The sequence below is a fragment of the Panulirus ornatus genome, chromosome 38 (assembly GCF_036320965.1).
Source record: "Panulirus ornatus isolate Po-2019 chromosome 38, ASM3632096v1, whole genome shotgun sequence".
NCBI lineage: Eukaryota > Metazoa > Arthropoda > Malacostraca > Decapoda > Palinuridae > Panulirus > Panulirus ornatus.
Genome location: NC_092261.1, coordinates 5,063,225 through 5,088,000, shown reverse-complemented (window position 1 = coordinate 5,088,000; position 24,776 = coordinate 5,063,225). Strand labels below are relative to the sequence as shown.

General features: G+C 43.2%; 1 protein-coding gene across 1 annotated transcript in view; it reads left to right on the top strand.

Annotated features, from left to right (window-relative positions):
• LOC139760946 (unconventional myosin-XVIIIa-like) overlaps positions 1–24,776 on the top strand; it is a 281,136-nt gene that overhangs the window by 125,211 nt on the left and 131,149 nt on the right. The window contains exons 9-15 of the mRNA XM_071684732.1: positions 2,234–2,350; positions 3,185–3,377; positions 4,423–4,648; positions 6,300–6,462; positions 7,977–8,160; positions 8,632–8,799; positions 9,046–9,258. Of these exons, the coding sequence (XP_071540833.1) occupies positions 2,234–2,350; positions 3,185–3,377; positions 4,423–4,648; positions 6,300–6,462; positions 7,977–8,160; positions 8,632–8,799; positions 9,046–9,258 (1,264 nt within the window). The remainder of the gene's footprint in view (positions 1–2,233; positions 2,351–3,184; positions 3,378–4,422; positions 4,649–6,299; positions 6,463–7,976; positions 8,161–8,631; positions 8,800–9,045; positions 9,259–24,776) is intronic.

The following is a 24,776-nucleotide window of genomic DNA, read 5'->3' as shown; positions in this document are numbered from 1 at the left end:
CAACACAACAACAGTTGCATTTCTCAAAAATTATGCAAGTTGGTTTTTAGAACCTTCAAGATGAGGTGAAATTAGTAATGATACCCTTCAAGGCATTGATACTTACATGAAGAGAATAGTGTTGTGTGCTGATATCATTTTTCAAGACAGGCAGAATTACATTTAGAATATGTGCAAAAAATTTTTACAGCTCACACCATTGTTGTCATGGTTGTGAATGACTTGGAAAGACTGGAAATACTGAAGTTCTGCTCTCTTGAATACAGATTGGAGAGAGATATCATGATTTACACTGAAATTCTTAGAAGGCATGATACCAATTTGCATGCAAAATTATCTTTTATCTCAACATACATTGAATCCATGTAGTATATTATTGTACCATTAGAATCAAAGGATGCAGTAAGTACAGTACAAGAAGCCAAATAAGCATCCCTGGCCCAGAACTGTTTAAAAAACATTGCCCACAGCCATTATCAACATTGTTGACTTGTCCTTGAAGTTTTCAAGAAGTTTTGAGAAAGTGTCTTCATTGTATACCAGATTAGTTTGTATGTAGTGGTTATATAGGCCTGTGAGCCAGTCTCAAACAACTTGATGTATCAGAGGATCAACATGACAAATTGTTCTTAGACCAAACTTTAGGTGTAGAAAACTTGGAAAACCACCATAAGCCATACATAAGGGAAGGTACTTCATTTAAGAGAGCAGTTTTACAATGTTTGCACTAGTGTTTCACTTTTTTGTTGTGTGAGATGAGCCACATTTATGTCCCATCATGCGCAACTCATAGGATAATCATGACTTCATTCTGTGTAATTTTGTGCATGTTACACATTGCCCATAAAAAGTTCTCATACTGCCTATATTTTCATTGGATTTGTTGCTATTATTCTATACTTTTATTTTACAGTGAAAGATAAAGTTTACATTATTTTTAACTTCCCACAGAGAGGGCTAATTTGCTAAAACATGTCAGAGTTTGATTAAGTCATATTCATCATTTCCTCTACAAAATGTTTTTTCATATACTTTCTGTTAGAGAAATGCAAGTTTTCTGATTATATACCTCATGCGGTCTCTTTAAGATGTATCTCAATTATCATTCGTTTATGTACAGAAGTAGGATTTTTTTTTCCTTTTTTTTTCTAGAGGACTTTTGTCAACAATCATATGCCTCTTCTCTCTTTCAGTGGTCTCTCCGATACATTTGATGAGATTATTGACATGATTCAACATGCTGGTGGTTATGGTGATAGGTACAGTGTTTTGGTTCCTTGACAATCTGGCACCTTCCTTATGACCTCTCATTTATGCCTCCTCATGTGATCAAAGTTCTCAAATCACTCTTGAAGCTTATGAAACACTCTTGGATTTTTGCGAATAGTGAATGACTTGAATTGCACTGTTTACAGACTGGGATAATTAGTCACTATTTAGTAGTCTTGCCAGTGCAACTAGGATTTCCATGAAGAATGAAAATCTTGCCATATCTTGCAGTCTCAACAAATATAAATACCTTACTGGCTATTATGCTGCCTAAATCACTTGTGTATTCATGTTTTTTGTTAACTAGCAAAGTGATATTGGAATGATTACATTTTGTTTTAATGTTTAGACTTTGATTATTGATTAATTTTTAAAGATCTAATAGTTTGTGATGCAGTCATGCAGTGCCACCTTTAAACTTAATTCTGAGGGTTTGCATGATAACTTGTTAGTTAGGACCTTGTGTGTTGTCCTTATACTGCCCTTTCTTTTTTTAGGCTACCTTTGAGATTATTGTGAATACACATGGTTCCCTCAGATGGCTGCAATAATGTAGATATTTTTGCACCCGTAAAGGCACTTAATTTGTTTCTAACAGTCATCCTCATAATAATTTGATGTAATTACTTATTCCACTAATCTTTTAAATACCAGAGAAGTAGGGTAAGAAATATTTCTTATCTGTGAATAAAGGAAATAAAGGAGTACTTATTACCAAAATAATATTTTTATTCATGGTATAATTTTATTTTTGTGTCATTGATACTGATAAAGTAGTTAAAACTACAGGAACATTTTCTCAATAAATTTCTTACTTTGTATTTTATTTATTTTTCTAATGAATTGTATTATCCATATGCTTTGAATTAAGTTTGTTTTGTTTTCTCATTTTAAAACTCCTCAAAACTTAACCAGTGAGTTATATGATGTCATCGAGGTAATTTATTTGTGATCCCTCCCACAGAACTGCATCACCAACAGAACGTCCTACAGAACGTCCTGAAGGCCTAGAAGCTTTAGAAGGCATGGCAACTGGCCTTTATAGTGAAGCATTTAATGCTATTGTAGCTCTCATCAATAGGTTAGTTTATATTGTTCTTACTCATTCATCTGATTCACATTTTAATGGTAATGCATAACTTTGTGTATCAAGTTATGTTGTTTGTCACACTTACTGAAGATTGGCTTGTATAGGATGTCTTTCAGCTTTCAGGCTCAAAGCTCAACTCGTCACATCTTACTTTAGTTTCATCGCAAGTTCTTGAATTCTTCCACCTCATAAGAGAACTAATCTCTTTCCTTCCAGCCTGTGTTTAATTCCTTCTCCATCCCTTCCTACACCAATTTCTGAAATGCTTTTTCTACTAATCTTCATAGATACATTCTTTCCATCTGGCCATGCAAACTTAGCATTCTTTCTTTCATTCCGTCAGCTGCTTATTTTGCAAATCTGACATTTTAATTCCACCAACTCTAGCTTCGTCCAGTAAGAGTATTACCTCAAAAGAAAAAATCCACCTCAGATATTTTAACTTCAATGATACATCTTCATGCTCTGCTGTATTGTATACATGATTGGATGTAAGCTTTATTACGAGGATTTCAAGTAATTACTTGTTGTATCATAGAATAGTTCATAAATCTTGTGTGATCAATTACAGTAGTGCAGTACCATTTATTTTGTAGCCTTTATAAGTTTTTTTGGGTTTGGACCTGTATTTTTCCTGTCTTATGGTTAGAATGATAGTTCTTATTAGTTATTGTACTGTTAATCACATAAGAAATATGAATTAGAGCCTATTATGAAAGAGAGGCTTTGATTTATAAGTACAATGCACCAATCATTTGCACCACAAGCCAAAGAAAAAAGTTTTAGGTTACAAAAAGGTAAATATATATTCATGCTCAATTTCAGATGTATATCAACATCAGCTCACACATCCAACTCCATCATGGTTGTTGATGCACCAGGTTTTCAAAATCCAGCATCATGTGGGAGGACCTCAGGTGCTACTTTCCAGGATCTTTGCCACAATTATACACAGGAGCGTTTCCAGATGCTCTTCCATGATACAACCTTTACTGCACAGACAGATAGATATGCTCAGGTGGGTTTCACTGGTATGCTGAAATGAATATTCTGAAAAATATCTCCTCACATTTGTTATTATGATTAAGTAGAAAGAAGTGTTCTAAATAAAATGATATACAAATCAATCTGGCACGACTCTGTTTATGTTTGCTACACATCCTTTAATTAATTCCTCTTTGCTGTGAGGCACATGAGATAGTTCAGGAGTGTTTTACTTCCACTTATGTAGTGTTTGTAGATTCTGAGAAGTACATCAGTTGGAAAGTGTACATTCGAATACCCCAGAGTGAATGTTGAATATTTTCTTGGTGATGTATCCTAAAATCAGTGTAATTTTTGTGATATATGAATATTTTCACAATGTTCTGTAACTTTTAGAAGAAATAATATAATCAGGTGATTTGAATCACAGGATATTCAGATGTACTCCTAGATTAGTTCTGTAAGCTAATTTGTATTCATCATTTAAAAAGAAAGAATAACAATTAAAATTTTTGTGCTAAGAAGTGCAGAACCTTCAAAGTGACAAAGTGTTCATTAGTCTTACTAAATTTTGAAATGAAAGTATGTATTGCAATAAGATTGTGCAGTAAAATGGCAAATTAAGAGGCTGCTAAGGGGTCACATGCCCCATCCTACTTTCATTGCTATCCAAAAGTTATTTCATCATCAAATTTCACATCAAAATACTTAATATACTTTAGTCTGCTCTGTTACCCAGCATAGACTTACAGTAGATAGATATGAGAAATTTTGTAGGGGGTTGTGAGCAAGTTAGGCATTTTCTTTGCCTGTTCCTGGTTCTACCTTGTTAGAATGGGAAACTGCAAACAAGTATAAAGAAAAACTGAGACATGTTTATAGAAATTATGGTTAATGATTATGCCCCTTGCCAGGAGGACATTGACTTTAGTCACATTACTAGAATGCTTCTGATGCTTAGGTGACTGCAAAGTGTAGAAGCACTGGCTGGCAGTCAGTGCCTAAGTTTAGTGTTAAGTGTATACTATTTGTATCAAAATCATTGACAGGGATTTATCTTGCATTTTTTTGTTCTTCAGGAGAATATTGAATATGGGGATGTTGCTGATGAGATTGGCACTCCTGCACCTTTAATTGCACTTGTTGACAAAGCTTCTTCCAACTGCGTTATCCGAACTTCTCAAGTGGATTTAAGAGAATCTGATCGACGAGGACTGCTGTGGCTTCTAGATGAAGAAGCAATCTTTCCTGGTGCATCTGATCAGTCTTTCTTAGAGAGATTGTATGCCCATTATGGGGATAGAGGTATGACTGTATGAAGACTTTATTGAAATCAAGGAAGCTTACGAGGAATATCCCCATTGCTCTGTTTTCATGACATATTTTAAGATACTTTAATCTTAGAATATTGTTTAAAATTTGCAAAAGATTTCTGAAGTGACTAGGTTTACACATATCAGACAGTTGATTTCTCACTTTTGTTATAAAGAAATTGTATAAAAGTGTGTTATGATAAGTGTGGCCCTAGCAGTCGAAGCACTTGAATTAGATGATTGTATTTCATTAAACTCCTCTTTAGGCTCGACTGTGATTCTCTTTTTCTCTACTTTACCATACATTCATCTGCCTTAACTTAGACTGATTCTTTCATAAGTATTCACATCTAATATTTATGTTTATATTCCATAATCCAGTCGTGCAGTTTATGAATACTTAATCTCTCCTCCATCATTTTCTGGTGAAATTGGAATTCCCCTTTCTCTCTATATAGACATATAGTGTTGAGGACACTTTCAGTCTATTGATTTTGCTATATATATCACAGCTATTTAAAGTTGTGCATCATAGACATATAAACCTTAAGGTAACAGGCATATGAATTTAGTGCACCATGGCCATTTAAGCCCACCGTTTATGCTATGACCTGTTGGGCCATCCTTCAATTTTGTTTTCTTCTCTGCTTGGAGATTGAAACTTCATCTGAATTCTTTTATGTAGAATCACCTTTCATTATCTTCTGATATGACCAAATATGTTATCATCATCTAAGCCCTTCAGAATTTCATTTATTTACGCTGCTTTGCATGGCTGGGTCCCACATGGGATAGACATGTTCTGTGCTCCCCCATGGTTTTACATGGGTTCTGTTCTGAGACTTGTGGTTATCCCTGCATTCTTATTAGAGTTTCAGGTAACAACTGACAATAGAGCATACTTCTGATATATGAAGATTTAATGAAGACATAAAAGTTTGGACAGTATGGCATACATGGTTAGAACTCAATTGATATGCCTTACAGCATATGTGGTTAGGAATCTATAGATTATCAATATGCCTTACATGGTTAGGACTAAAGGGTTAAGATCTAGTACTCTTTCACCTGATTTCAAGGCTTCCCACCTGTGTATGACCTACCCATGACCTTCTCCCTTTGTTAGAGGGGGCCAATTCCCCTAATGTTTAACTATATTTTACCTGCTGATTGCTAGGTGAACCAATGTACAGATGATTGAATTTTAACAAGGGTTTCACTCAACATCAGAAATCAGTCAAGGTCCCTCTTACCTATAGGGGAAGCTTGATAATTAATTTGTTTCCTTACTGTTACTACTCACTCTGCTTATTTTACTATGACACTTCTATTCTATTTTGATTTTCTTAGTCTGATATCCGAGTATTCAGACAAACAACAATAACTTATCTTGCTTGACATCTGAAACATTATTCAGGTGTTTTGATGCAGTGTTTTGGACATTAGCATTAACTCTAATGCGAGTATATATTGCGATGAACATTAAGGCTTTCAGTGATTTTTGTATGCTGTACCCTTCCAAAGGTGGAGGAACTGCTTAGGTGGAGATTAATAAAGAAAGCTTTTATGTCAAAGCATTTCATGTTATAATTACAATGTGCATATATTTTACATAGTTAACTACAAGACTTTTTTTCCTTCAGAATACTCACAGCTGTTGAAGAAAGGAGCAGCTCTGGATCAGTTCACGCTGCAGCACTTTCAAGGCACTAATCCTGTTACATATTCCATCCAGCATTGGCTAAAGGCCTCACGTGAAAATCCTGTGATGAGACAAGCTGCTGCACTCCTACAAGAGTCCAACAAGTAGGTTCCTTATTATTGACAGTAGTTGAGGAAAAAATATAATTCCTAATTAATGCCACAAAAAAGTATGAATGATCTTACCTGTACTACATGACTGTGTTTTGTATCATTATCTGCATGTAGGCAAGACTGAACAAAGCTTGCTTTGCCACATTAAAGTAAAAGTATATCAATTTTTCATTCAGTAGTGCTTAAAGGATACGTCTTAGACACGCCTGTCCAGTCAGGGCAGTTGGATCTCAATTCTAAATGCCTAACTACCCTGACAAGATAGCATACATTTATGTTTTGTAACACCAAGTCAGAACTCTTAAAAACGGATGAAACAGCCATCAGATTGTTATACCTTCCAGCTGAGCCAATAGGCTCACAGCATGAACATCAGGCAACTGCCAGAAAAGTTTTGTTATCATCCACACCAGGTTTCAGTTAGTGGAAGCCTTTTTTGGCAGTTAAGTCATACTGTGACAGTATTTGGTGAACAATAACATTGTTAAAAAACTAGGGTGTATAATGCAGTCCTGGGAAACTATGGAGGGTTCTGTGGGTCGTGGCTTCGGTAAGGGGGCTTTGGTACCAGTGCATTACACATGACTATGAGAGAATGGATGTGTGAGCAGTTGAGGCCCTTCTTTTATTCCTATCACTATCTCAGTAACACAGGAAATAGCAAACAAGTATGAAAGACAAAAAAAGGGTGAAGAGACTATCAAAACCTGAGAAACAGATCTTGAAAACAGAGTGCGCTCCCAAAGTAATAAACAAAGAACAACATAGGCAGTAAAAAAAAAATCAAGAAATGTTATAACAAAGAAAAAAATTATGACAAACCAATGGTAAAGAGACTTTCTTTCCAGGAAAAATTTTACAAAAGTCTTACCACCTGACTATCAAATCAGAGGGTACCTTGAAGGTTCTGGTGATTGCTGTAGGTCTTGTTCCACTTCCCTTTTTTCACATACAGTGTATGTATATTCACTAGAATTGCCTTTATCAAAAGTAAAGAATAACTTTCTTCAGTTGACCTCTGATGTTTATAGAGTGGAAGGGAGGTGGGTGGTCTGGTGATGTGGGATCTTAGAAGGATCCTGCTGTTACGTTTTAGTTTATCACCATCCTAAAAGAATTTGGTCATACAAGTTATAACAGCAATGATTAGGGGAAAGAAACACTTTTTTCTTTCTTTCAGGGTTTAAGTGATGTTCATTATCTTCCTTCCATTCACCTCTCACAATTTTCTCTTGGACAATCATATGTTGACCACAGAAAGGGCATATGTACCTTATTTTGATTGCCTCAGGCTATCATCTTTAGGCTGAAATTTGATCCAACTTTCCTGCTTTCATGATCAGAGTGTTTTTATTTTAACTGCCATAAGAAACAAAGGCTTTGCCATTCTTCAAATGTATCTTTAATTTGGGCATTAATGTTTTTCACTAAATCATTGTATATTAAGCAATTTAAGGCAATTAATCTGTCTCAAGTTGATTCACAATTTTCCATATCTGTTACAGGGAAACCTTAAGTAGACTATTCGTGTTCAGTCGAGGTCCAGTCAGCAACACCATCAGTGGGTCAGTTGTAGGTATTGAAGGCTCACAGTCCCTGCGAAGAGCATCTTCTATCAGAAGAGCTTTCACCACAGGCACAGCTGGCATCAAACGCAAGAGTGTCTGCTTACAAGTTAAATTTACTGTTGTAAGTAGCGAGTTTATGAAGAAAATACTCTGGAGTACAGGTTGAATTTTGAAAACCCATAATCCTCAGGACCAAGCAGTGTTCAGATTTGGGGATTATACAGATTCTTAGATATATGGGCAATAGATTGTGGCCTGAATATATTGTAACCCTTACACAGTGTTAACCCCCTAGTTTATTTCAGACCAATAATTTGTATCACTGTGTATAGTCATACCAGAACTATACTGCTTGACTGTGTAAGCTCTAAACAACATTCCATAATCCTGAATACACAGCTTAAAGAGTTATGATTTCCAGAGAGCTTTACTGTTTATTCATTCATATTCCCCTTCTATATTTGTTTCCTTCTCCTTAGAAATTCCTGTAATACCCATCCAGAGTGCAGAAACTTGGCCACACAACCTGTCGATTTTGACTAAATCCACCATATCTTTATGAGATTGTCTAAAAAAGTTCTCTTTTTACCAGGATGGTATAATTGAGAATTTACGTCGAAGCAAACTAAGATTTGTGCATTGTTTATTACCCCAACACAATGCTGGATTATGTGATCTGAAGGGCTCCCTCATGATGCCCAACAAGACCAACAACTCGAGTGAAGACATGCTTCTCAATGTACCTCTTGTTCGGTCACAGGTATGTTGCCTCCCCTCCAGTTTTCAATTTTTCAAAAGAAGGAACAGAGAAGGGGGCCAAGTGTAGATGTTCTCTTTAAGGCTCAGTCCTTTGTTCTTAAAGCTACCTTACTGTTGGCGTCAGTCTATACTTATTACAAAATAAATGTTTGAAATGGAAAAGATATTCATATTAACCTGTAATTAACTACCTTCTTTATCAGGAACATAAAGTGAGTCTTACAGGAGATTTTCTTCTTTGTTACAGTTGCGAGGATGCCAAATATTAGACGCTCTAAGACTTCACAAGCAAGGCTTTCCAGAGCATCTACAATACAGTGAATTCAGAAGGCGCTTTGCTGTCCTTGCTCCAGCTGAGGCACGAGCCCAAGCGCCAGTTCTGGATGAGAGAGCTGCAGTTGAAGCTATTTTAGCACATTTAGACTTGGATTCTTCATCGTATCGTCTTGGATTATCTCAGGTAATGTACCCCAATGCATTATCAGAAATTCTTTTTTATTTGAGAGTATTTTTAAGGGTATTAAGACCAAAATGCAGCGAAATTTCTATGCCCAGTTCCTGAGGCAATGAAGTCCCTTCATTCTTCCAGATGGCTGTTTTACTAGATTATACACACTCAAAGCAGAATACATGCTTTACTTTCTATCACTATTATTGTTTATGTTTGATGGATTCACTGGCAGACAGTGCATATTATGTCATCCAGAATTCGGGAGCAGTGACACCTGGCAGTGCAATGTGATTCAAGCTTGCTTACATAATCTTAGCCTAGGTGAGCAGGGAGATGACATTCCAAAACTGATGGGTTTGACACTATGGCACATGCCCTCAAGATGTGTGAATCTTGTTCTGCCCATAACTTAACCAAGAAATACTAAAACCCCTTCATGATGATGCATATAGCATCAACAGTCAGCAGGAAGGTTAAATTTGCATGACACAAACTAAGATCATCCAGCAAGGGGATGAGATTTTCACCACATGCTGATTCAGCAAGTTGATTGCTTCCCTTACCTGAGCAGGGAAACATCAGAAACAGACAAACAGTGGCCTCACCTAAAATGTATGAAAATCAGCACCAAACATCCACAGCCAAACTCCAAAGATTAGTTGACCACTTCATATACCCTGGTTTATTCATATGACAGTACATTTCCTTTTCTTATGTACTACTTTGATCCAATTCATTGTGTTCCATGCACACAACTCATCCTTCTGAATGATTGCCCTGATTTCCTAAGATGCTGTTCACTCCATTGTTACATCTTTGTAGTCATACTATCTCCTTAGCTTCACTAAAACACAATAAGCATGCAACTAGCTTAAAACAGAATAGTATATATAGTTACAAAATTCTTCCATCATATGTGTGACCTAAGAAATTCCTGCCTTCTGTATGCATTAGAAAATGTCAGATCAAGGAAAAAGGAGCTTTGTTGTTTTTGCGTACTTCCATGATGTGTGCTGATTGTCTTGCATGGAAGATAAGTTGCACAGTAAACTCATTATAGAAATTTGTTGATTGCTTTTTTTACTACGTTGTCTGGCTGTTATGTGCATTAGCTGCAATTGTTCATATGAAGTGTTTACATGCATTTGCTGACTGCATTGTGAAGTATTAATGATACAAAAATTTGATTTACAATTCATGATATTGAGGAATGTCTCTGGAACCTGCACCAGCCCCAGATTTCTCTAGGCTATTACACTGTTAAAACTGAGTTTACCATGATATCTTATATAAATTAGGTCCGGGTTAAGTTATGTTCCAAGATAAACCACATAAGTCGGGTTCCTAGTTTAATCCTAAGTTAGGCATTTGGTAAGCTCCTGAGCAAGGATCTTAAGTTGAATCTTAGGTTAGGTTAAGTTCTTAGTTTGAATCCTAAGTAGGTTAGGTTCTTAGGTTAAATTCTAGTGTAGATCATATATATATAGTTGGGTCATGCCCAGGTCAGGTTAAGTTCCTAAAATGCTCTTGTCACCATAGTCGCACCTTTTTTTTTTTTTTTGACAGTAGTTTGATCATTTACATTTGATATAGGTAAAGTTTTAGGATAGAATAGTAGGGTAAGCCCATGTGTTAAGTTCAGGCTAGATCCTAGATTATTTTTTAGGTTCTATCCTAGGTCGTCCTTAGGGTTGCTTTGACCTAGGTTACACCAAACTAGTGTAGCTTTATGTAAAGTTATGAAGTCCTAGATTAGGTAAGGACGAAGGCAGTATCCTTATCTTATTTTAGTTTAGGTCATGTAGTGTCAGAGGACCTACTGTAGGATTTAAACTAAAAACAGCCCATGATTGGAACCCTGCACAGAATTGTCAGTTTATTATACTTAGAGAAATCCAAAGATCTTTTTTTTTTATCTCATGTGTTTTCAGAAAGTGGTAGTCCAAGTAAGATTTAATTGATCTATGTAGGAAAAAGTCCAATGGGACGGTGACGGGATATGATTCTTATATTAGCAGTAGAGTATGGAAACTAAAGCTTCTCAGCCCCATCTTTAAGAAATATAAAGCAAAAAGCAACTTCCCCCATTGTGTAACACGTTGTGCCTCTGTTGCTCAAACTTGATTGTGTCATCATGGGTTGTCCCCTTTTTTTTTTTTTCAGAGAGAACTATACGCCATTCGTGGTTGTTGATGTCATGTTGCTGACCCTTAGCGTTATATTATAAAGGCTGGACAAGAGGATTTTATAGCTGGAATCATAAAGTTGTCCTTTTTGACACTTATTTCCATTTCCTCTTTAGCGAGGTACCGTCAGAAACAAAAGGAACAATGGCCTCATTTGCACACATTCACTCTCTGTTTGTCATGTACAATGAACCGAAGCCAGAGCCAACCATCCATAGAGATGTATAGGCAGACTGTTTATTTAATTACATATAGATAATTCTAAGTACTTGTTCATAATGGTGTCTGACGGGACCAGTGGAAGTTGTGGCACTGAGAGTTAAATGCTTGGGTTGTATGTCGCAGGTGAAGGTATAATTGTGGTAAAAGTTCCGGGGGTCGACGGAGTCTGCCATGATAGCAGCGGCGCGCGCCCCTGACCCAACCTCGCTCTTCCTCAACCCATTAATCTTCCTCGCTAATACCCCTAACCCCCTCTTCCTCCTCCTCTCACCTCTGCCTCATCACAGGCTCACTCGTCCTGGTTATTATCGAAAGTGATTTTTTTTTTTTTAGTATGAGTGAGTCGTTTCCGGCAAGTGCCAGATTTAAAAATGAAGAAATGTTTAATGATATGACCTGAGAGAGGGGAGAGAGATTTGGAGTTCGTAGGGTCGAACGAGGTCGTCAATTCCCTCCCCACCGGCATCCATACGGTAGGCTCCCACACGGGGCATGACAGTGTTCTTTCAGTGAACAATGGTACTGAAGGGGGGGAGGGAACAAAGCCAGGTTCGAGGCCGAAGTATTTCGTAGGTGCTGCCAGGAGTAACTCCAGCTTATCTCTCGTGATAGCTGCGTTAGGGTTGTATTGTGGAATGTCCCCAGGGTGGAGGGTTGTGTTGTGAATGTCTCCAGGATGGCCCATGTGGTGCTAGACTACTTTCCCCAAGATGGTGGCCCTTGCGGTGTGGCTAGCTGTCTGGTAGAGCTGAGTTTGGCCGCGTGCCCCGAGGACCGCCCGTAGAGTGCGGTCAGGCTGTATGGTGCTTGGACACCAGTCCCCAGAATGGCCCGAGTCTTACATCTCCGATTTTCCCCGAACTGAGCAGAGGCCATACTAACATTCATGGTCATCTGGCTGCGAAACAGTCTGGCCACTCAAACTCTCGCCAGTTTCCGCTGGAGACGACGAGTAAGTGGATGTCTACCGTGTCCACACGCCGTTAGAGCTTGCATACATTCCCGGTGGTAAGAACTTTATTTGATGTTTATTATTTCTCTCGCACTGTCAGTCGGTACTGCTGCACACGGAGACTCTCGCATCTCAGGTCGTGCCTTCGCGTCACTTTCCCCAAGATTCGTGATGTGCATGTTAGCACGCCCGCTGCCATCCGGGTTTTCCCTCCCAACTCTCCTCCCGGGACATTTCCAGAATCAGGTGTCTCAGGATTGCTTTAGTTGCGTTACCTCGTATCTTGGTTAATAGCCCGACGCGCTTCAGAAATTCATTCATAACACACCCAGGTCGGTCCATCTTAGTCCACGTGTGTTATAGTATTTGTTCCATGCTCGCCCAAATATCTGGTTGTAATTGATGTGTCGTGAGTAACCATTGTGTATTTGGAGATAAAAAGGAGGAGTTGTAGACTGCGTTAACCGGTGTATACAGCTGTAGATGTAATAGGAGAGTCGTATGTCAGATGAGGGTGCCAGTGGGATTGTTTCTGATTGGGTGTAGTGGAAGCGTTTTGCGTTAAGTGTGGCATGAGGAGGAGAGGTGTGGTTGGTGGCCAGGTTGCGTTGCAGTTCCAGTGCTCACTGGTTGGGTTAACTTACTGGCTGACAGTATTCCTCAAACCTGAGTCTCAAAAGGCCCAAATTATTCGTATGAAAGGAATGATTCCTAAATCACTATAAAACAGAACGAAAGAAATTATAAGAGAGCATGACTTATTACAATAATTAAAGGTCTGTAGATTCGAAATGAGAACATAATTTATGATAGTGATTTAAGGTCTGTAGAAACAGGCCTAAGAAAGTCATGAACCGAGCTAATGAGGACTAGTAACGTTGTGGGAGTAGGGAGCAGGAATGTTGGTCATGAGAGCGAGTGTCCTGTTGAGCAGGCAGGTTAGCAAGCAATGGGTGGGTGGGTGTTGGTGAGCCATGATGTCAGCCCCCTGCTTGGTGAGTTCGAGTGAGGCAGAAGGGTGGGTAAGGCAAGCTGATGTTGCTGGGCGATATGAAAGGGATACAGCGAAGTACACGTTGTCACAGTATTCTGTTACAGCTACAGTACGTGGACTACTCTTACCAAAGCATACACTTCAGTAGACGCACTCGTATTTACAAGTATACATACACTCGTGAAAGTGTATTACCCCATGATATTCACTTTCAGTTGACGTGGTCAGAACACCTTGAGCACGACAAGACGAACCCCTGGGTATGACGTCCTAACAATTGGCTCGACTCATGAGGTTCAGGTCAGAGCCCAGGTCGTCATACTCAAGGGTCGTCCCTTTGTGCTCGCGAGAGTCCTGAAGGGCACGTGAAGGTTAGCTTTTGCGTTCCGGAAGTTATTACTTATACAGAAAACTTAACATCTGTCATGCTATAGCTGGAGGGCCTTGACTCCAGCCATCACCTTCCTGCCACTTTACCCCGCCCCGTGATCCGGCCCCACAACTGCCCCGCCATGTAACCCAGCCACGGGAGCCCCGCCCCGTTAATTAGGCTCCAGCTGCCCCCGCCACGTGACCCACCCCAACCTCCTCCCGCCTCTTGATACGAACCCACCCCCCTCCGCCACATGACCCGGCCTGACTCGAGTCGCGGGTGGCGCTGTGGTGGGGCCACAGTGGTTGAACCGCACAGACGCTCACCAGTATTGTCGTAACGCTCTTTACTCAGACCTCTGAACATGCTGGACAGCAACACCGCAGCCCTAGTCATCACCTTTTTGGGGAGGGAGTTTGACTCTCGTGGGACCCCCATGTTTTGAACACTCTCTGCTGTCATACAATGTCCCTGCATGTCCGTTGGTTAGCCATCAGGATCCTAGGGCTACAGTTGTATCATTGTATACCCTTGATCCACCTCGTGCGAATGGGGACCAAGTCGGTCATAAATTGGTTGATTGTTAGATTTATTTATGTCGTTGTAAGAAGGATTGCTTGCCTCGGAAATATGCCTCTAAGTCGGCATTCAGCCATTGTTTCAACGGTAAGGTCATCAGGACAGCATTAATTCACTCCTTCATCACGATCTCAGAGCCTCTGTGCTTGATGGCCCGACTTTTAACATCATACACCCTTCTGGGTCGGATCAAAGACCACCCCATCGTGCCCGCGGACCACACCGTCGGGATGAAGAGGTTAGACGTTGACTGCTGTGATTTCATGGTGAGGGGCAGAGATCGTGGCGGATAGGAGAAAGTCAGGTTAACATTCTCACGTAGGGGAAAAAGGGAGAGAGAAAGAGATATAGAGGGAGATTTGTACGTGTGGTGTTGCAGGGGTGTGGTTCCTGGCCTCCTCCTTCCATCCAGTCCTAGGCGCCCTCCCTGACCCTGGCAGATACGCATCATTACCCCCTGCTGGACAGAGCGAGAATGATTATCCACGGAGCCGAGCGTGACGCCAGTAAAATAAATGAAATAAGGCTTAACATTGTGAAGCCTTGGTCTCGGGTTGCCTGGGCCAGACGTCATTGTTGACACTTCAGTCCTCTAGGGAGAGAGAGAAAGAGAGAGAGATATATAAGTGGACCTTCGTAATAATAGAGTATATGAATTATTTGTTGAGAATTGATGCGTAAGAGTGTTCTCAGAACTGCGTTTATTGTACAAGACTCCTCTCTCTCTCTCTCTCTCTCTCTCTCTCTCTCTCTCTCTCTCTCTCTCTCTCTCTCTCTCTCTCTCTCTCTCTCTCTCTCTCTCTCTCCTTATCTATCTATCTATCTATCTATCTATCTATCCTCAGCGCAAGTACACACTTACAACGAAGCACAGACACGCACACACACATATGGCATGTAGTAGAGCAGGTGAAATCAGGGAGTTGGAAAGTATTGAGGGACATAAGGGCCAGGTGTGTGATGTGTGTTGAGGAACTGCGAGGGAGGTGAGGTAAGGTGAGGGTAGGAACTGGCGAGGCAGGGCGGAGCATATGGTGGCGAGGGCCTTGACCGCTGGAGTGCAGCAGATGGTGGGGGGCCCCCTGCAGCAGTACCCTGCCCACACACACACACACACACACACACACACACACACACACACACGCCATGGGCAATGGTTCCTTGCCGTCACGCTGGCTCGCCCTGCACTGCAGGTCGTGACGAGGCGAGAAAGGCGGACGGCTACGGCATGTTCACCCACCACTGGGGCTTCCCCCCCTTTCCATCTTCCTCTGTATATGACCAGTCTCCCCCCCACCCCCGACACACACACACACACACACACACACACACACACACACTTACACACACACACTACGTTGTTCTGTACACTGACCATCCACTCTCGTAAAGTACGGTAGTTCGTCATGCATCCACCACCATCGCCACCACTGTTCGAGTTCATGCCCAGTTGTCCAGTACAGAGACCCCCCACTCCATGCAGAGAACCCGACCACGTCATTTCACCTTCACCATCCCAGCAAATTGCATCATTCTCTTTCCTAACGTCGTAATTTAGAAAAAAACAAGGCTGATGCATATTATGAAAAGTTTGTGTCATAGGTTATTCTCTTGAGAAATTTCTGTTTGTAATATATATGTATATATATATATATATATATATATATATATATATATATATATATATATATATATATATATATATATATATATATATATATATATATATATATATATATATGTGTGTATATATATATATTCAAGATCTTATGTTCTCTACCTTCAGAAGAGTTCCTTATGCCCACGTTATCTTTGAATGCAGTCTGTTCCATGACTGAGAGCTACACATTATATTTTCGAAGTCTGTTTGCGTGTTTCTCGTCTGATCTCCAGCTGTCTGTAATGGTGTTGACCTAAGCCATCTCCCAGCGATCGTAATGTTTGCTATCTCCAGTGTTATCGTCATCCGCTGCCGTCTTGCAGGGATATCGGTCTCTCCTGCAGAGTTCACTGGTATTATCTTGTCTCCAGCTGTCTCCAGTGGTGTCATCCCCGACTCTCTTCCGTGATTGATTTCACGATGTGAAAGCTGATGAAAGGAAGTCATAATGTGAATGGCTGAAGATGACTCGGAAAGCGATGTTCACGTCGCCTTCTGGATCCGCCGACCAATAGTTCCATTAATACCCCAGGAAAAATGCTTAATGACACATTGTGCATTACTTTGGCATTAGCGCTCCCTTGGAACGCATGTGCAGTATATTGATTATGCTGTGCACGGTTCTCGCTTGTATCAACGTTTCTCGTGGATGATGGAGAAAAGAGATTTAACGTGAGGATTATGGTAAACTTGCTAAGCCGGATGTTGTTTAAAGAGGGTGGCCGTGTGGGCAGCCGAGCGCTCGGGTTAGGTCATGAACTCTGACCTTAGCAGGTCAAGAGCAGTGGCTTCGTCCTGGGCCCTGTGAAGGGTGAGACGCGAGACACCTGTGTGAAGGGAAAGGGTGTGTGACCTGGTGGGTGCAGTTCCTGCCGTCCTGATCAGCTCAAGTGGTACTCGAACTGGTAAGCCATCAGGTGCAGGTGTTTTCCTGGGTGATCGCAGTGAGAACCTTGTTATTACTCATGGAAGAATACAGCTGCATCGTTGTTCTTTTTTCCCTGGTTGACTCATTTTTAGAGAAATTTAGTGTTGTCAAATCTCTTGCCAGTGATAGTCTCCACTCGTGCTCCTTGGTCGCATCCTCAGCCATTGATGCACTCCTCTTCCCACAACAGTCACCCTCGTTGTTTATTGCTTCCTGCATCCCAGCCAGTAAGCATACGGTGTCTTTCGATCCTGTCATGTGTTAAGGAGTGGGTAGCGGGCGGGAAGGCCAGGTTGCGACAGGTGTTTTGATCCTTATCACTAACGTCTGAAGGAGCGAGCCTTCCGCGGCAGACTGTGAGGGGGAGGATGGAAGGGGACTCCTTGAGTCAGCTGGCGAGAATGAGTAGAACCTGCAGACCACCTCCTCATGAATCTCGTGGGTAGGTTCGCATTCACGAAGTAGGAGGAGGTTTGAGGAAGTGTGTGAGTGGTGGGTGTAGCGTCAGACCGGAGAAGCGTCAAGCAGTTCGCCCCTTCTCGGCCACTGAGCACCCGTCCAGCGGAGGCCCTTAGATACAACGTCATCCAGGTACAGTTTGGTCTGGCTGGGTGGCAGTTCTCACGTATCACAGAGTCCGTCTTGCCTCCGGTTCACCCCCCCCCCCCTTCTGTCTCAGGCATCTTCTCACACTAGATGAACTTCATCTGTTTTGAGATGGAAGAGGTAACCTCTCTCATGTGAGATGGAGGTCGGCACTCGAGTGGAGGCCAGTGGATATTAAGGGTGAGAGTTACTGATGGCTTGCATAACTGTTGCAGGGGAACCGGAGTACTTTACACATTTCTTTATTTTTCTTGGACATTTAGTAGTTATTTATTATATTTCTGTGCAAATACTTTATATATATATATATATATATATATATATATATATATATATATATATATATATATATATATATATATATATATATATATATAATGGATGCCAAAGCTTAACCTACTTTGTGGGACGTGTGTAGTGAAGCATCGAGCCAGGGAGGACTAACAGAGCTGTTGTCTTCTGTGGTCCCATGAGCATGGCGACGGGGCAGGTTGTAAGAACGACCCCATCATATTCAAGGTTCGCACCGTCGTGTTCTAAGTTTCGCACCGTCGCCGTGCTCAAGAGGTTGAATTAACCCTGTGAATGCTTCAGCATTTTCCGAAGTGGACTTAGGAATGTGTTTGGTTGTGGTGGGGATGGGAAGGGAAGTGATGTGTGGTGGGTAACACTGCTGCTGGTACGGGCATGACTTGCTCAACACATTCTGATCATTCCATCACCACAGCCACACGTCCGCACCACCACCTCCATACACCACCACCACTACCACTACTGTCACCACTTACTCCTAAGATCACCCCAGACCGCCCCTCCTCTCCGGCATATCTTCCAGCCTTCCCCCCTTGAATTTATATGTTTCGTGGCACTACTTTCTGATATCTATGATTCAGAAGTGTTAGACAGAGGTATGTCACCAGAAGTCGTGAAATATTTAGGGAACTGAGAAGTGGGAAAGACTCACTGACGAAATCTGGTGTTCGAGAGCCCTCGGGTGGCGGGGAGTGTCGGAGGGTCAGTTCTGAAGGTTACGGTGCCCGACAGGTCCGTTGTGATCCACACATGGGTGGACCATAGCATGTGGTGTGTCCTGTTCGTGGTGGACAGGTCGTGGTATGGACCATAGCAAGTGGTTCCGGCGGGTCGTGGCTGGCCCTCGCTCAGCTCTGTTAACGACCCCCTCGTCCCGCTGACCACCCGCGTTCTGTGGTCGTGCCCCTCAACACCCACTCACGAGACGCTGCGGGTGGTAGTGCCAACAATCAGGTTTAGGAGCACATTACTGCAGCCGCAAGGCAGCAGCCCCGCCTGCCGCAGCTCGGCCACTCGGGCGGCTGCGGCAATGTGTCCAGTCATCCGTCTCCCGTTGCTTCTCTCGGGGCCGCCCATCCCGCTAGCTTGTAGCGTCAAATGTACTGTTGTGTATCGCCTGCTATACTGGCCCAGCAGCGCCGCGGGGGAACTACGGGTCCCTTATCTGACCGTCTAAATATTTATGATGACTATGTCTCCCTGTTGAGTCAGCTGTGTTTGATGACTGATTCACGGGAAAGATGAATGGCCTTAAGTTATCTGGAGATATACTATACTCTTGTTGTTCTTCACGGATTTATTCATTTTCTTTTATTTTGACTCGTTTAATTCATGCTAACCAAGAACGCCTCCTGTTCCTCTTCCTGTAATAAATATGCCCTTTTGCTTTCATAGCCAGATACATCTTTAAATTTTCGAGGAAAATTTAGGTGTTTTGAAGGTCTCCTGTGAGCGCATTTTTTGCAGGTGAGAGTAGGTTTTGAAGTACATAATCACGTTTCATCCATCTTGTGTGTTTTTGTCATCACTTGCATATATAGGGTCGTCGGAATGCTTAACATTATGTTTGTGAGTCTGAGCCTTCTGGCAGCACCAGAAATAGGTTATTGATTAGGCCACTGAGTATGTGAGGTCGGACCCGCATGGGTTCGAATCCAGGACGCGGCAGATGACCTACACCCAACCCAATTGTTCATCCTCCACCTCGGGGTTGGTCGATAATTAAGTACCTGGCTTAGGCTGGGGTTGTGTGTTGTGTGGCTGTGTATGTACATGTATACATGGTAGTAAAGACATGGTACAGATGTTCAGGGTTAACAGACAAGGCGGGCAGTGCGGGTGTATTTCTCCCCGTAACGCAGATAACCACACATACACACGCTTTGATGTGCATACGACACATGGGACTACCAGCATACGATGGATGTTCATGTACGCTAAGAGACCCATGTTAGTCCACACATTGTCACCAGCACCTGACACATATACGTTCGTCTACACATGGCACATGTTTACCTGTACATCTGCTATTCCCTTATGACACGTGTGAGCACGACGGTAAGAACTTTAGGTATGCTAACCCGTATATAACAGACAGAAACACATGTTGACACACGGATGTTTACCTAAACCCAACGTGTGCACATACAGTTAGACACTCCATGCGTGTGTACACCACACACGTTAGTCTGGCAACATGAGACACCCCGGTGATACCTTCAAGCAACATGTGATGCCCCGTTAGCTCACGGATGACGCCTGTTGAATATATAATGTTTTTAAGATGCTTCTTGTCATTGAGGATTGTTACACGGAGATATGTAACCACATGGTGTTGAAGTTGTACTATATAAGGTCTGAGACGTGCGAAGAACTGCTGAGGGGAATTTTGAATGTTTGGGAACCCAGTGGAGGAGTTAGGCCTCGAGCCTCATACAGGATTGGTATTAAATGCAACAGTGAACAACAGCTTTTCGTGTCGTATCAGGGCGTGTCTGCCGGCCGCCTCCGGTAACGGCCTGTCGTGTCGCTGACCACTCGTTGTCTCTGACCGTCATACGCACATCCAGTAACGGAGGGCGTTCATGATAACCCACATCAGACAAAGTGTACTTAGCGATCGGTCGCTGTAGACGAATGGATGTACACAGTTGATACCCGTCGTGTAGCGGCCATAGTGACGACAGGTAATGGCGAGAGCGAGCGTGACAAAGGCCACTTAGTCGTGTGTGAATATTTTAGGGTTTATGTGAGGAGTGAGAGAGCTTCTGGGCCGAGTAAGAACACCTTGATACCCATGGCTGGCCACCTCCCAACTCACACTACCAGTTGCAGCCTCGTCCAGAAGTTAGTGTCATAGGTGTGACACTCTCAATGTATCTCCACCACCTTCAGCGTCCTCACAGTGGACATCAATACTCACTTCATCTTTGAAGGGAAGGAAGGAGGAAGAGAAGGTGAGGGGAAAGGAGGGAGTTGGATATTTGAATGTATGGATATTTATTTTAACACCTAACATACTCTGGTGTAGGCAAGACATTACAGACAGCGGGATATAGAGTTACTTGTGGCAGTAGAACTCCTGGGCTCTACGGTCAAATCTTGTTTTTATGTACCTTGCGGCAAGTCGAGAACAAGTGTTACTTGGGCAGGTAATCTGGTCACTGTGCTATTGTTCTTGCGGTGCCTGTACGTACCCAGGTTCCTCTGAATGATAGTAGCGGGTTTGCCCGTCCATAATTGTGTCGGGGTACGCTTGGGGCCCGGCCATTTATGCTTGCAGACTTCACATGTAACCCTCACCTTATCATTAGCCCTCACCTGCATGTGGACCAGAAATGCACTCAGGTGTCTTGAACGACCATACCTGCGCACTTCTTACATTGTCATTAACCTCGGCAACTACCTCGCCCAAAGTCACTAGTTTCTGTACTCTTGCATCAAGGTTCGGCCTTTAGAGGCAACGCTCATTTATGCCTTTCATTTTCATGCTTCATCATAATTAGGGTTCGTGTGCTGAAAGCTATAATGCTGGCCATACAAAAAGCTGCGTTGTATCCAAGGTGCTCGTCTGTATCCAATGTCGTATCGCATGATTCAGTGGTGTGCAGGTCGTTCATCTTCCCTGCGGGCCTGTGTGATTAGGTTCGGCTTCCCCTGCTTATGTCAGGTACCCCTGTATTGTCCATCCCCAGGGAGAATGACAAACCGGATACCTAGGTTTCCTGGAAGCTATATAGACCAAGACCGGAATTCGAACCTCGACTGACGTATTCACAACTAGCAACACTGGCCGCTATACCACGGAAGGTATATTGATATGCATGTTGCCAGATCTGTAATTTGCGTATCTTTGTTCTTTTTTTTTTTTTTGTTAGAATTCGATGCCTGTCTCTTCACGATACCCAAAGGAAGACTTTCCAGAGTAAATCTAAAGATGGAGACAGACTTTGCTGAGTCGCAGATCATGTCTTGAGCAGAACATTCGTTCTTGAGTAGTTCAGTATCCGATAACAGCAGGAGTGGGTTTTTAAAACCTGTTTGAGCACGACGTTGTTAACCCCCTCGAATGTGACGACACGACCCTTGAGCACCTCGTTACAATCCTTGGGTATGATGGCCTGGCCTATGACCTAACCCTTACCAAATGTCAGACCAATCGTACCCGAGGGTTTTACCGTCGTGCTCACAGTGGGTTAGTATTGTCCGTACTGTTACGGTCATGTGTGGTGCAGCAGTGGCAGCTGCTGGGGGGTAGTGGTGAGCTTAGAACCCAGGCTATGATAATGCACTGTCCCACTTACCTCCAGTACAACAGCTTCAGCTGACTCTAATGCCACTAACTGTGGCCCCAGCCTGTGTCATGGTTTTGTAGTGTTGTAGCCATTACCTCCATTGACTGATCTTGACTGTTGACCCGTAATGAGGTTGACAGTGACCCCCCTCCAACCCCGTTAACAAGGCCACTTTCTTTAGCCATTATCTTCTCGAGGACGAGCGCCAGGGATGTGTCGGGATGCGGGTGGCAGGGTCGATCAGAGGAAACTCCAACTTGACTTTCTAAAAAGGTTTCCATCCGAGTGGTAATGAAGTAACTGATCCCATTGATCTTGTCTCGATACTGTTATCTGTATCGTATCGGGTCGTTTTTGTGGTGATAGCCAGACGTTAATGAGGTTTGTGATTGGTGTAGGTGGGAGGTGGGTGGTTAAGGTGGTGGGCAGTGGGGTGAGAGTCCCGCCCCTCCCGGCGTGGCGGTGTGGAGGCGTGCGCGGCGCCGCAGTCAGCCAGTGCGGTGTACACGTGTGTCGTGAGCGGTGCCGCACCTGCCGCCATCAGACCTAAAGCCGTGTCCGCGGTTGTAATGCCAGATGAGCCTGGTGATGTCGACGCCGTCTGGGGGCGTGGAACTTCTAAAGAGCCCGAGCATGGTGGCGGCCGTGGTCGCTTCCACGCCGCCTCTGCGAACTGGAACCCTGAGGGACTCCGTCCGGAGGAAGAGGGACATGTTCGAGCGCGGCCTAAGTGAGCCCAACTTGAGGGTGAATAAGGGCAAGCTGCCCCTAGAGCGGGGCCTTAGTGATGGCTCCATCAGATGTCGCCGAGAGAACGAGGCGCAGCGTCTGGTGAAGTACCGAAGCTCCTCATCCGTCGCCTCCTTCGATAGCGGCGTCTCTCTCTCTCGAAGTGCTTCCATGGTCGGATCTTCCGAGGACCTTCGGCATTCCCCGCTGTCCCGATCTTCCAGTACTGATCGCCTTCCTCGTCGACGTTCGTCGACGTGTTCCACGTCGTCTCACTGTTCTTGCCTGACTCGGAGCTCCACGAGCACCTCCCTCACGCGTCTGTCCCTTGATGACGTGGTGCCGCGACGATTCAAGAGCCACCACCGCAGCGAGGCCGCCTCGCCGACGAGCGACACGGGTACTGTGTCGCCAGAGTTGATGCTGCCGGATTTGCTACCATCTCCGCCTCCGCTGCCGCCCAAGAAGCGTCCACCTCTCCCTCCACGTCGCTGCTCGTTGGAGGCACCGCCGCTTCCGCCCAGATTTCGGCGACCCACCACATGGGATGGCGACAGCGACGGGGAGTCCGTGGACACGTCTGATGTGTCGTTGCCGGAGTTCCCGGTGGACGGAGAGGAGAGCCTGGAGGGTGAAGGTAGTGGTCGCGGGTCCGTCCGTGGAAACATCCCCGAGTCCTTCCCCTTCAGGGATCCCTTGCATAAGTTCCTCACCGACTTGGGTCAAGCCCTCAGCACCGAGGTCGTCATCAAGAACGTGTACGGAGCTGGGCCGGGTAACCTAGACTTGCATGCCCACGTAACACCGACGAAGACCGCCCAGACCTCTGGCGTGTACTACTCGATGCCGCAGCCTGCGTTTCCTGCCACGCCCCCGTCACTGTCCCCGGCCTTACCCAGCGTCACTCCGGACCTGCCGCTCAGCAAGAAGTACCGCACTGAGCTTCAGGTAACATGGCCTCTACTAACTCCAACCGTACCCTCTGTTACACTAGTACACAAGGGTAGGCTCCACTACACATGGTGACACGTTTCCAAACATTACAAGTATCCTGGGTTGCATTGTGAACAGTATGGTGCTGAATCGTATTAATGCACTGATGTCTACAGGAATGTAAGATAGTGTTATGCTGTACTAAACTTTGAAAACATCCCTTGCTTTTTAGGCTTAATATCGATGATTTCTATAAGGGTTCTCTCCGTTCCAAGGCCTATTTACTGGACGACATCCCACATGCTTTGAGGGAGTCTGCTCCAGAGCTTGCTGCGCGAGTGCATGCTCGTCTGTTTAAACTTTCACTTGTGCTTGTTCGTCTCTTCGAGTTCTTTTCTTTAAATCACAAACATGCTTTGATTCCACCCGCCCCAAAGAAAAAAGAATGACTGTCTTTAATCCTTTAGTCTGTCTTCGTATCATCTTGACCTTTCCTGCCTCCATAATCTTTCAGTTTCCCATTTCTTAGAGTCTTGAATTTCCTAGTCGTCTTTTCATTCACCATTGTAGTTATCGCAAGTGAAGACCCACTCGCGACACCTATTCGATACTAATGCCAATTGGTCATCTGTGAGAGACTTTTGGGAGAGCTTTTCATATGTGAATATTGTCTGGTCATCTTCAGTGAGTATTTTGGAAGGATGCTATGTCGAGAGGTTTTGATAGGTCATAGCAAGAAGCTATAATCCCTAAGCTCT